This window comes from Schistocerca cancellata, chromosome 9 (assembly GCF_023864275.1).
Source record: "Schistocerca cancellata isolate TAMUIC-IGC-003103 chromosome 9, iqSchCanc2.1, whole genome shotgun sequence".
Lineage (NCBI taxonomy): Eukaryota > Metazoa > Arthropoda > Insecta > Orthoptera > Acrididae > Schistocerca > Schistocerca cancellata.
In genome coordinates, this window is record NC_064634.1 from 497,721,893 (window position 1) to 497,736,170 (window position 14,278).

A 14,278-nucleotide genomic window follows, 5' to 3' on the forward strand; every position below is an offset into this window, starting at 1 on the left:
TGTATTCTATATTTGTGGCATTGTGATCGTGTAAGTGTATTGAGTGCTTCTATGTCTGTGTTACTCCATTTCACTACTCCAAATGAGTAGGTCAATTTTGGTATAGCATAAGTATTTATAGCTTTTGTCTTGTTTCTTGCTGTCAATTCTGTTTTCAATTTTTTTGTTAGTCTTTGCCTCTATTTTTCTTTTAGTTCTTCTTTAATATTTGTATTATCTACTAATATTTTTGTCTGTATCCTAGATATTTATAGGCATCTGTTTTTCCATCGCTTCTATGCAGTCGCTGTGGTTATCCAATATGTAATCTTCTTGTTTAGTGTGTTTTCCCTTGACTATGCTATTTTTCTTACATTTGTCTGTTCCAAAAGCCATATTTACATCATTACTGAATACTTCTGTTATCTTTAGTAATTGGTTGAGTTGTTGATTTGTTGCTGCCAGTAGTTTTAGATCATCCATGTATAGAAAATATGTGATTTTGTGTTGGTATGTTCCAGTAATATTATATCCATTATGTGTATTATTTAGCATGTTGGATAGTGAGTTCAGAGCAAGGCAGAACCAGAAAGGACTTAATGAGTCTCCTTGATACATTCCACGCTTAATCTGTATTGGCTGTGATGTGATGATATTTGAATTTGCTGGGATATTAAGTACTGTATCAATTTAGGATCTACTTTGTATATTTCCAATATTTGTAGTAACCATGAGTGGGGTACACTATCAAAAGCGTTTTGGTATTCAATGTGTGCATAGTGTAGCGACCTTTCTTTAGTTTTAGATTGATATGTCACCTCTGCATCTATTATCAGTTGCTCTTTACATCCTCGTGCTCCTTTGCAGCAGCCTTTTTGTTTTTCATTTATAATTTTGTTCTGTATTGTATGTGTCATTAATTTCTGTGTAATGACTGCAGTTAATATTTCGTATATTGTTGGAAGGCATTTTATGGGGAGACATTTTGCTGGGTTTGCTGTGTCTGCTTGATCTTTAGGTTTCAGATAAGTTATTCCTTGTGTAAGTGTATCAGAGAATGTGTATGGGTCTGTAATGTAACTGTTAAATAATTTAGTTAGATGTGAATGTGTTGAGGTGAACTTCTTTAGCCAGAAATTTGCTATTTTATCTTTTCCAGAGGCTTTCCAATTGTGCATAGAATTAATTGCTCGGGTGCCTTTATGTTGCAAAATTATCACTTCAGGCATTTGTGGTATCATCTTGTATGTGTCTGTTTCTGCTTGTATCTACCATGCATGTCTGTTATGTTGCACTGGGTTTGACCGTATGTTGCTCCAGAAGTTTTCAATGTGTGTTATGTTTGGTGGATTGTCTATTTTAATTTGTTTGTTATCTAATCTCTGGTAAAACTTCTTTTGGTTTGTGTTGAATGTTTGGTTTTGTTTCCTTCTATTTTCACTTGTTTTGTATCTTCTAAGTCGTTTGGCCAATTCTTGTAATTTCTGCTTCTTTTCATCTAATAGCTCTATCGACTCTTGTTGTGAAATTTTACCTAACCTTTTACGTTTTTTGTCTGATATTTCATTTCTTATAAATTGTATTAGCTGTCCGATGTCTTTTCTCAGTTTTTCTGTTCTGATCTGTAGCCTGTGTTGCCATGCTGATTTTGTGGGTTTCTTCTGTGTTTTGGTTGGTTCTGATCTCTGCATATTGTGTATATTTAGTGTAGTGAGTGCTCCTATATAAACCATTAGTTGCAACTCTTCCATAGTTGTATTTTCAATTATTTTGTTGTGTATGATTGTGTTGATAGTTGTTATTGTTGTTTAGACTTGTGGGTTATTTGGTGGTCTATGCAAGAATGATCTAATGTCTGTATTTGTGTCTTTGTATTCTATATATGTCAGCTATAATTTTTCTTCTATATCTAACATGTGTGTCACTTTGTGTTCTATTTGTGCTTGTTCTGGTGGCTGTCTTAAGATTTCGTTTTCCTCTAATTGTTTAATTGATGTGTGTTGTTCTTTGTCTGTTTGTTCTGGGATGTTTGAGTCCATTACTGTATTTTCTTCTTCTTCTGATTGCACATTAGTTTGTTCCAGTATTTGTTGTACTTGTTGTCTGATGTTTTCTAATTCTGACTGGGGTATCCTGTTATTTTTTATTATTACACGGATCTAATCAACTAGTCGTTGCTCTGTTAAAAATTTTAATTCTGGGTATCTGGTAATAAATGTTGTGTATACTTGTGATCTGTATCCAGTTGTGTTGGTTCCTAAGTTTGTTGCTTGGTAATAACAGACCATGAGGTGTCGGTTAACTTCATCTGACCATCTCATCCTCTGTCTTTGTTTTCCTTCTAGAGTGGTTGCAGGAAGCATATCCTGCAAAACATCTCTGTTTGGATTTAAATCATTTTCCGTGTGGCTAGCAGTGTTGTTACCATTGTGGATGCGCATAGGGTTCAAGTGTTGTCCCCGACCATGACAGTGCTCGTCCGAGGCTTCATTAGTTCTGTCCTGAACCAACTAATCACACTAAAAGGGGGGTTAGCCCTAGTAGTGGTTTGTTCTTTTCGTCGCCTTTTACGACTGGCAGAACATACCGCAGGCCTATTCTTTTCCCGGGCCTCCACGGGGTTTATTATTATTATTATTATTATTATTATTATTATTATGCCTTTTATGGTTATTACTTTAATTATAACCAATATTATTGTAAATGTTACACATATTTTACTGAATAGCAGGTATTTATAAAAATCGGGTGGCTTCAGATGCTAAATTGAATAATGGCCACAAAGTGTAATGTTATGTAGATAATTACACCAATAGATAACATACCATAAATAACTGCCAGTAGACGAATAAATGAGTTGAAAACATGGTATGCAAATTGTAAAAGCGGCAGGGTTTTTGTTTCCAAAGTGACATGATGGAAGCAGGCGGAAAGTTCAGTGTTCATAAAACGAGGGGCTTTCCTGTGATGAGAGCTGTGTAGTTATCACTGTGAATTTTGGCAATACTCTGTCCATAGTGCGAGGAAGGAAGTAAATGTGTGATAAATAGATTCCTAAGTATTATAATTTTATTATTACAAAATGAAACAAACATATGCTACTACTGCACAATAGGCAGGCGATTAAGCCATGTACAGTCTTTAAAGTTCCTCTTTATGTCATGTTAGCGCGCCAGTGAATCTCCTAGCATCGCTCCACAAATTGCAGCTCGATTTCCCTTGCGGGCAGCAGCAGCACATTTCTGGTGTTGTAGGTGACATGCCTGGTTGTGTTCTTCGCAGGTCGCACGCAACACTTGGACAGGATGTTCGCAAGACCCACTTTGGTCTGCAGTAAGCCGAGTCTCATACCTGAAAATCGAAAAGAGGGTGTCAGATCCGATTATCAAAAACTTAATTACAGCAGATCAAGATTCCATAGGGTTTCACAGTGAAGCACTTCAGAATGCATATTTCGCCTTTGTTTAACATTCTGAAAAGTGTAGAATATTTAAGCACATTAATGTTTCTGAAAATTGCAGAACTAAGAAGACTAAATGTGAGTGAAGTACACTTGACATCAGGAAGTAGGTACAGGGAAAAAGTAGTTATTAGAGTTACACAACTGTTCATGATCCGTGATTTTGGGAATTCATTACCGTATGAAGAACTCTCATTGTGCTGTACTTCTTAACCACAGTGTACGTCAAGAGGTTCTGATGACATTCCCGGTGATTTTTTTCGCCGTCTGGTTTGTGTGCAAGTTCAGGAACTTTCTAGCGCTGTTACTGAAGGAGAAAACTTTTGAGGGAATACAGTAGCTCAGTGAAGATACACTAAAATGAAGGTCGACGGAGAGAAGGTTAAAATACTAAATTTAATCTTCAGAAATTGAGTAGTCGACAAAAATTATAGTGAGATGATCATTCGCCGGTGAGAAGCAAGGGTAGGTTCGTCATGATCCCACTGACAACACCTGTCGTTTCCCACAACAGATTGTCTCCACAATCTGCTAGGCAGCGCCCCGAGGGCAAGTGGGATGGGGTTTCGGCGTCCTCCTACCCTGCCACTGTGCGAAGTGGCACAGCGGTAAGACACTGTACTCACGTATGGGAGGACGGTAGTTCAAATACAGAGGTGCACGTCCAGATTTATGTCTTCCAAGGTCTCCCCAAATATCTTTGGTCCAATGCTTCGTGTGAAATATAGTTAGACTACTTGTCACAACATCTCCTTTTCCTTGCCTTCCGAGAGGCATTCGTCACAGTTCTGCAGTGTCGTTTAGCGATCATAATACGAGCCTACCAACACTCAGACCATATTAGTGGCTAGATTCGTAGATTCGTTGCAGGAGAACACTACATGTCGTTCTTAACGGAACAAAATGTACAAATGTGACTGTAAATTTGGGAGTACATCTAGCGAGTGTCAAGGGTCGTTACTGTTTTACAATGTAATCCCACCAGATTAGATGTTTGGCGCCCACACAAAACAGCGCACTGCCCGTTTTGGAGTGCTGTAGGCCGGATACCTGGCAGTCATCTGACCCTCGACCCACGACATAAGTAATGGTAGTGGTGTGATGTGTACGTTACAGCCGCTTTTCTGGGATTAGAGCACAAACAAGGAACCTCTTGAGTGCGAAGTAGCAAGCTCAATCTTCGGTAAGTGTCATTTGAAAGTGTTGTGTTAACAGTTATGACAAATCATTAGCTTGCACCATGAACGCGGAATAAAGGGGCACATGCTACAGTGATCACAAAGGTTCGCACCATCAGATTCGAAGGCGATCTCCTTGGGAGTTACAAACCGAGGAGGACTTTCAGCTAGGTGTCCACTCTTAAAGAATGCATATAGAATCATACTGGTGTAACAGGGTGACGAGAACTGATGGAATGTGATGACATGCAACGGAATACGAAACGGCCTGTAGTGGAGTTTATCATGAAACTGGCTATCTTTTAAGGCGCAGCTGCAGACAATGCGATAATGTGCTTTATAGGTGCGGAAAAAACAGACATCCAGAGGCTGAATTTATCAAGTGGTGCCAGGTGTATGAATTGCAATGTCACACACTTTTCAGGAAGGATAGTTTGCTCTTAAGGAGTATGATTTTTATATGCAGACCAGGATTCAAGCAGAAGCAAGTTATTTCGACCAATTACTGGTCAGAGACAGTGGTCATACCATAGTTGTAGTTCTCTTACGCCCATTTTCCCACTCTTGCTTGCTGTGACGTAAATATTCCCTAATGCCCTTGCAAGCTCACGTACACGAGAATGAATCGTAGGGGCAGAGCACCACCAACCTCTCTCAACACAATAAATAACTTTGCAGTCAATTTACCACCCAGATTAACATTCAGCATAATTGTATGCGAGTGCTTTGAGGCATTGATGTTAATCGATCTTCATACAACTCTCTTGTACCTCTAATTTCCAGGGCTCCTTTCATATGCATTTCCTCTTCAAATCCCAATTCGTCAGAGTTGAAAACTAATTCCTTATGATCAATGGGATATATTTGTTTATCTCTTGAACAAATTTTTGGGGTGATTCCGCAGTTTGTTGTGCATCGTCAAATTGACGCTTTATTTGAAATTTATTGATGTTCCGTCTTTCCATTCTGTAGCTGTTTGAAGTTATGCAACCATTCACTGCTTCCTTTGAAATCATTACACTCAGTGGCGCGCGCACTCTGATGCGCATAATGTTGTAGGTTACTAACACACACATCCTGTAAGCTGTATCGAGCATCCCTGAAACGCGGAAACGTTGCGTTTCGTAAGACGTGCGTCTTGTCCTCGCTTGAATATCGGTAGTTTTTCTTTCATACTACACGATGATACTGCTGCTGACTTACTCGAAATCTATTCCTTTTTTTTTCTATGCAGCGGATGATCTTCCATGTACGTGATTACATTTAGTACTCGCTGCTTGGACACTGATGCCGGCCGGATTGGCCGAGCGGTTCTAGGCGCTACAGTCTGGAACCGCGCGACCGCTACGCTCGCAGGTTCGAATCCTGCCTCAGGCGTGGATGTGTGTGATGTCCTTAGCTTGGATATGTTTAAGTAGTTCTAAGTTCTAGGAGACTGATGACCTGAGAAGTTAAGTCCCATAGTGCTCAGAGCCATTTGAACCATATCATTTTTTTTTTTTTTTTTTTTTTTTTTTGGTTTGATTTCCTTCATTACGTGTCACTGGAGATGGGATCTGTGGCTCCCTGTCCGACAAGGATGTGGCCGAGCGGTTCTAGGCGCTTCAGTCTGGAACCGCGCCACCGCTACGGTCGGAGGTTCGAATCCTGCCTCGAGCTTGGATGTGTGTAATGTCCTTAGGTTAGTTAGGTTTAAGTCGGTCTAAGTTCTAAGGGATTGGTGACCTCAGATGTTAAGTCCCTTAGTGCTCAGAGCCATTTGAACCATTTCATGAACTACCTGTTTCAACACCACTCTCACTTAAGCACGTACCGTCATCATTGTACTCCTCATGTACATTGTCCCCACAGTCGATTATATACGATATCACACATCGCACTGGTTCATTTTACATATACGCTAATCTTTCATCTGCTACTTCTTTCTCACTCTGCGTTTCCTTGGGTTCCTTTGTGACGAAATGTCAATTTCGGCAACTGTTATTACAGATAAAATGCAATGTTTGCTTTGTTTATCGTTTCCATTGATCTGCTTTGTACGAACACCACTAGCACTGTGAGGTACTCGCCTCATGCTGCGCTCACCATTGGATTCCTTCAGTACCGCCCCTTTTGCCATTAGCCGTCCTTATTGTGGTTGCGTAATAGACAATATGTGGGGCGTCGCATGCCGTAAATATTGTTGGCCTTTTACGACCTCACATTCCAGAAGTTCCTTATAAATCGACACTGAGAGATACACAGTGACAGAGAAGAGCTATCGTGTTTTGACGTGATCGCGACCACACCGTGAATACGGTTGCCCGATTTGTGGCTAGCTCAGCGCGGACGGTGGAACCTGTCTACAATGAATGATGTACCAGTCACAGAATATGAAGACGGCGTCAGAATAGTGGTTGTGAGAAAATCCTAACCGATAGAGACAGGCGGTGAATGTCACGCCTTGTCAATGACAATCGGTCGCAGAACTGTAACGTTTCCATCTCAAACAGCTTACGAACGGACAACACGTCATCATCAGGCGTAGTCCGGTGTTACACGGTATTACAGCGCGACGTCTCTGATGAGGTGATTGATCTTTTGCCCAGCGTCCTTGTTGCATAAAATATTTCTAATAAATGATATTATTACTGTGCCAGTCCTCATCGTTGGAATTCACAGTCACGTAAATTTACAGAGCGGCGCACGAAATGTGTTACCAACTGTTTCTTTCACAATTTACGACGCACATCAGATATCCCGCTGGGATCTCTACAGCAGTACCAGTAGTCGTTGGTAAAACAAATGAGTTACGAAACGTAATTCACGACACTGCCGTTAGGAGACTAGTAAGCAGCAATGGCTGACAATGGAAGACTGACGACACAGCAACGATCGGCAATTGTGTTACTTTTTCATGAAACGAAAAGCCTTGTTGTGACTGTTTTCGACAACAGTTTAACACACGATGGGTCCCTTGCAAGAAGACCATCCACAGGTTGTGCGATAAATTTGTACAGGAAGGAACATTATTGGAAGCGAAGCGACCTCGGCCTAAGCCTGTTGGTTCGCCGCCGAAGAATATTGAAGCGGTATGAGTTGCTGTACAGAGAAGTCCCGGGAAATCGTGTAGAAAGGAAGCCAGTGCAACTGGGAATATCCAGACGCTCCGTTCAACGCATTCTTGAATGTGACCTCCATGTGTACCCATACAAGATGACTTGTGCACAGAAGCTCACTGAAGAACACAAGCAGCAGAGACTACTGTTTGCTCAGTGGGCGGAGTATAGGGACGAAACTCTCAACAACGTTTGGTGTTCAGACGAGGCGCATTTTCATTTAGACGGTGTGGTTAACAAACAAAATGTACGCTTTTGGGCCACTGAAAACCCACAAGTGCTTCATGAACGACAACATTATGCTCCGAGGATTACAGCGTGGGCAGCAATTTCCAGTCACGGACTTATTGGACCCTTTTTCTTTGAAGAAACTGTGAACAGCGAGCGTTATTTGAGCATGCTTCGCACTAGCTTCATTCCACAGCTTCTTGCTACTGCCTTGCGCTTCAACAAGCAGTGGTTCATGCAAGATGGAGCAAGGCCACATACTGCAAACACTGTGTTGGAGTTTTTACACGAGCATTTCGAGATGCGCATAATTTCACTCAGGTTTCCAGGTCGCTTCAATAACGGACAAAATTCGCCCCCCAATAGTCCAGACCTCAATCCATGTGACTTTTTTCTTTGGGGGTACCTAAAGGAAAAAATTTTCCCGAAACGTCCATGTGGTTTAATGGAGCTCAGAAGACCTATTACTCAAGCTTGCAGTGAAATTACGGAAAACATGTGCCGTAGGGTAATCACTAACTTCAGTGTTTGAAGGAAGTTAGGAAACGAAATGGTGGACATATTGAGCATGTGCTGAGTTAGAACAAATCTCCATGGACGGCTCTTCATTGTAGTATATGTTCCTTTCAGATTGTATTGACAATAGAGTTTATATTCAGAAACAAAATGGTAACACATTTCATGCGCCAACCTGTATGATCTCTTTTAAAAATTACGATATTATATCCTCGGTCGTAACGTTGTAAGTGGTTTACTTCTCATCACAAACAATGATAAGTGGGCCTGAATACAGCTGTGTAAGAAGCAATCAAGTAGGCTAATGAAAGGAACGCATTGTAAAGTGTATTTTATCCAGGGAAACACCTTCTAACATTCTGCGTGGTGTCTGTTTGTTCTATATCGTGTCTCCCTACCACTTTCGCGCAACGACGCTCTGACCGTGTTTATTAGGGACTTGACTAGTTTGAACCTGGGACCTGTTTCTGGTAAGGAGACGCCACACGTGACATGTAGAGTTCAGAAGAGTTCAGTGAGACTAGCGATGATATAATCAAATACTTAATGATTTGCCGGCCGAAGTGACCGAGCGGTTACAGGCGCTACAGTCTGGAACCGCACGTCCGCGACGGTCGCAGGTTCGAATCCTGCCTCGGGCATGGATGTGTGTGATGTCCTTAGGTTAGTTAGGTTTCAGTAGTTATAAGTTCTAGGGGACTTATGACCACCTCAGTTGAGTCCCATAGTGCTCAGAGCCATTTTGAACTTAATGATTTCAGCGTCAGCTCCACTGCACTCCCTGTAAAAGAATCTTAATACTAACTAAATTTAGTGGAAGGGGTTCAAGGCTTTCCTATTTTTAGTTAGCTGGTAAAACAACGTGGAGAAAGTAGTTAAGTTTACCATTGGAATTTTTATTCTACTCACAAAACATTGTTTATAAATTGCACTACTGATAAAAGGAAATATTTTAATACAGGATGATAAAAACCAATTGCGTTCAACAAAAATGTGAAGGAATATTCCCTGAGTGGGTTTCCAAGTTCTACAATTGATCGAAGGATGACCTATGCCATATCACATCTATAATCTAGGTTTAAATTAAGTTTCACAAGAGAGAAAACTATCCAAATGGTCTACAGTGACCCTCAATTATCTTTAATAACTTATCTAACTTGTCGTAAATTACAGTGGCTGATGTGGCTTCTCAATAATTATACAACAGAAAAATCATCGCGTTTCAGATTTTTACTTCAAGTGGCAAATGTGAATACCACGAAGTTTAATTGACGATTGACACTAGTATTACGTAAAAAGGGGGTGTAACAGATGAGACTTCTGCAGTTCTGAGTGAAGCCTTATGCGTTCTTATGCAGCATTGCGTGCGTTCATTACCTTGTCGGTGGTTAGGCAGCGTCAGGGGCAGCTGGTGGCGCAGATCCACACAACATGCCGTCTCGGTAGCAACTCCCTCTAACTTCTCTTTACTACAATTTACCGAAGTTGGCTTAAGAAAAAGGTATCTGGCTGTGTTTTCAACTGACCAATCAGGTTCTCAATGTTAATCTTAAGCTCCACCTACAAAAATTCTGTCTATCGAATGAAAAACGTTATACTTTCCATGGTGGGGCAATGTTTTTAATGTTTGCAACGTAACAGAGGCGCGTAGAGTCTCATGCTAAAACTTGCAGCTGGTATGGCCCTTTTAGTGTTGCCGTAAGATCTATACTGTTCTTCTGGAGGGCTCTATCTTTTAACATGGGCTGGGGGCTGCTCTTGGCGATGTGGGTGTCTGTCCCTTATCGTAGGGGCTTCTAGCTTACACGACTCTGCTCTCGGCTTCTGTTCTCGTTTCCCCCTCGGAACTGCGTCTGTTTCACGGTGGGAAGGTATGACATGCATTTAGGCGTTCTTGTGTTAGTCTGTGGTATTCCATTTGCTCACTCGTTCATCGTATTACTTTGGTTAATTTAATGTCAGGATTTATTCGGAGCTATTTCACATACTGCCGGATTTGCTATCATGTCAGGGTTTTCATGGAAGGTGTTGGATTTGCCTGACACCTTACAACCTAACAAACTAAACTTAATTGTAGAGTAGACATTTTCGTCCACGCCTCGTTGCCTACTCTACTTCGGCTTCTGACTATAGTTGTATACCTATGTTGTCCTGAGACTGGTTTGATGCAGCTCACCATGCTACTCTATCCTGTGCAAGCTTCTTCATCTCCCAGTACCTACTGCAACCTACATACTTCTGAATCTGCTTAGTGTATTCATCTCTTGGTCTCCCCCTACGATTTTTACCCTCCACGCTGCCCTCCAATACTAAATTGGTGATCCCTTGATGCCTCATAACATGTCCTACCAGCCGATCCCTTCTTCTGGTCAAGTTGTGCCACAAACTTCTCTTCTCCCCAATCCTATTCAATACTTCCTCATTAGTTATGTGATCTACCTATCTAATCTTCAGCATTCTTCTGTAGCACCACATTTCGAAAGCTTCTATTCTCTTCTTGTCCAAACTATTTACCGTCCATGTTTCACTTCCATACATGGCTACACTCCATACAAATACTTTCAGAAATGACTTCCTGACACTTAAATCTATACTCGATGTTAACAAATTTCTCTTCTTCAGAAACGCTTTCCTTGCCATTGCCAGTCTACATTTTATATCCTCTCTACTTCGACCATCATCAGTTATTTTGCTCCCCAAATAGCAAAACTCCTTTACTACTTTAAGTGTCTCATTTCCTAATCTAATACCCTCAACATCACCCGACTTAATTCGACTACATTCCATTATCCTCGTTTTGCTTTTGTTGATGTTCATCTTATATCCTCCCTTCAAGACACCATCCATTCCGTTCAACTGCTTTTCCAAGTCCTTTGCTGTCTCTGACAGAATTACAATGTCATCGGCGAACCTCAAAGTTTTTGTTTCTTCTCCATGGATTTTAATACCTACTCCGAATTTTTCTTTTGTTTCGTTTACTGCTTGCTCAATATACAGATTGAATAACATTAGGGAGAGGCTACAACCCTGTCTTACTCCCTTCCCAACCATTGCTTCCCTTTCATGTCCCTCGACTCTTATAACTGCCATCTGGTTTCTGTACAAATTGTAAATAGTCTTTCGCTCCCTGTATTTTACCCCTGCCACCTTTAGAATTTGAAAGAGAGTATTCCAGTATTAATGTGTATCACGAAACACAGTAGCCAATACAAACCTATGCAGATGTGAGGCCCGTCTCCGAACGGCAGGTACACGTAGGGGTGCCTCTTGGCCTTCTGCTCCTCGGAGAACCTCTCGGGGTCGTAGCGCTCTGGATCAGGGAAGTGCTCCGGGTCGTAGTGGAGGCCGAACAGGCTGATGACGACTGCCGTTCCTTTGTCCACGACGACGTCGCTGTCCGGGATCTTGTAGGGCTCCACGCAGTCGCGGTTCAGGAAAGGCAGCGGAGGGTACTTCCTGAGCGTCTCTGTCAGAAAGTGGGAAGAGCGGACTGAGTCTGCAGCTGTAACACACCTCAACTCACCACTGGCGTGGAAGCTCATACCTGTCGGAGGACTCAACTGGTTCTGCTATAGTATGGACGACGATCCATAATTATTTATTTATTTACACGTCAAGTTCCGCAGGACCAAATTGAGGAGCAAATCTCCAAGGTCATAGAACGTGTCTGTACATGCAATTGGAACATAAAAGTAATAACAGGTAAAAATAAATGTTTATGAACCCGAAAAAAGTCAGTCAATAAGATTATGTAAATGCAGTCAACAACACAATACGAATCATCTTAATATAAATGATATGCCCTCTAGTATTAAGGGTAAGTGTAAAATATTTCTAATTACTATTAAAAACAGTCTTGATCACGATTTATTTAACAAGGTGACCGGTTTCGACCACTACTGTGGTCATCTTCAGACCTACAAGATGTATACAAAGCACTAATTAGAGGGATACATGCATTAATGAAAATACATAAAGTTATAAGGCTATAAAGCTATAAAACGTTGAATTACCATTGAGTAGGAACCCCTTTCTGTTGGAGAATCACAACTGGAGAAACCAGTTGTGATTCTCCAACAGAAAGGGGTTCCTACTCAATGGTAATTCAACGTTTTATAGCTTTATAGCCTTATAACTTTATGTATTTTCATTAATGCATGTAGCCCTCTAATTAGTGCTTTGTATACATCTTGTAGGTCTGAAGATGACCACAGTAGTGGTCGAAACCGGTCACCTTGTTAAATAAATCGTGATCAAGACTGTTTTTAACAGTAATTATTTACAAGACATTGATCACTGCTGTTCCCATAATGCATTCAAAAGTAATAAAATATTACTGTTTGCTGACGACACTAGCTTGGTAGTAAAGGATGTTGTGTGCTGTTGTAACGGCGACTGGAGCGGTCGCGGGGTAGTAGTGAAGGACACGCGGCGGGACCTGCGGAGCGGCCCGCGGACAACAGCACGACGGGAGAGGACGGACACGACCAATGGAGGCCCTTACCACACAACAAGAACAGACAGTCACGTCCACTCGTATAGAAACACTAAAGTCAATACGCTGTCTAATGCGAGGCGATATGTCCTGAGACGCACGCGAGGTTAGACTGGCAGGCTGAGCATTTTTTTTTTCTTTATTGTATTTCAATTCCCCAACGGGGCGGGCTGGCAGAAGCATATGCACTGCTCTTCAGCTGAGAGACATAGAACAAACAATAGAAGACATTTAAAAAAATAACAAACGAGAGAATATGGTGAACATACAGGGTGTTTCAAAAATGACCAGTATATTTGAAATGGCAATAAAAACTAAACGAGCAGCGATAGAAATACACCGTTTGTTGCAATATGCTTGGGACAAAAGTACATTTTCAGGCGGACAAACTTTCGAAATTACAGTAGTTACAATTTTCAACAACAGATGGCGGTGCAAGTGATGTGAAAGATATAGAAGACAACGCAGTCTGTGGGTGCGCCATTCTGTACGTCGTCTTTCTGCTGTAAGCGTGTGCTGTTCACAACGTGCAAGTGAGCTGTAGACAACATGGTTTATTCCTTAGAACAGAGGATTTGTCTGGTGTTGGAATTCCACCGCCTAGAACACAGTGTTGTTGCAACAAGACGAAGTTTTCAACGGGGGTTCAATGTAACCAAAGGACCGAAAAGCGATACAATAAAGGATCTGTTTGAAAAATTTCAACGGACTGGGAACGTGACGGATGAACGTGCTGGAAAGGTAGGGCGACTGCGTACGGCAACCACAGAGGGCAACGCGCAGCTAGTGCAGCAGGTGATCCGACAGCGGCCTCGGGTTTCTGTTCGCCGTGTTGCAACTGCGGTCCAAATGACGCCAACGTCCACGTATCGTCTAATGCGCCAGAGTTTACACCTCTATCCATACAAAATTCAAACGCGGCAACCCCTCAGTGCTGCTACCATTGCAGCACGAGAGACATTCGCTAACGATATAGTGCACAGGATTGATGACGGCGATATGCATGTGGGCAGCATTTGGTTTACTGACGAAGCTTATTTTTACCTGGACGGCTTCGTCAATAAACAGAACTGGCGCATATGGGGAACCGAAAAGCCCCATGTTGCAGTCCCATCGTCCCTGCATACTCAAAATGTACTGGTCTGGGCCGCCATTTCTTCCAAAGGAATCATTGGCCCATTTTTCAGATCCGAAACGATTACTGCATCACGCTATCTGGACATTCTTCGTGAATTTGTGGCGGTACAAACTGCCTTAGACGACACTGCCAACACCTCGTGGTTTATGCAAGATGGTGCCCGGCCATATCGCGCGGCCGACGTCT

General features: G+C 41.8%; 1 protein-coding gene across 1 annotated transcript in view; it reads right to left on the bottom strand.

The window, feature by feature from the left end:
• Window positions 1-3,030: 3,030 nt before the first annotated feature.
• Window positions 3,031-14,278, bottom strand: part of LOC126101026 (cytochrome P450 6k1-like) — a 99,364-nt gene continuing 88,116 nt past the window's right edge. The window contains exons 7-8 of the mRNA XM_049911691.1: window positions 11,674-11,925; window positions 3,031-3,330 (exon numbers count right to left, since the gene is read on the bottom strand). Coding sequence (XP_049767648.1) covers window positions 3,164-3,330; window positions 11,674-11,925 — 419 coding nt within the window. The 3' untranslated portion in view covers window positions 3,031-3,163. The remainder of the gene's footprint in view (window positions 3,331-11,673; window positions 11,926-14,278) is intronic.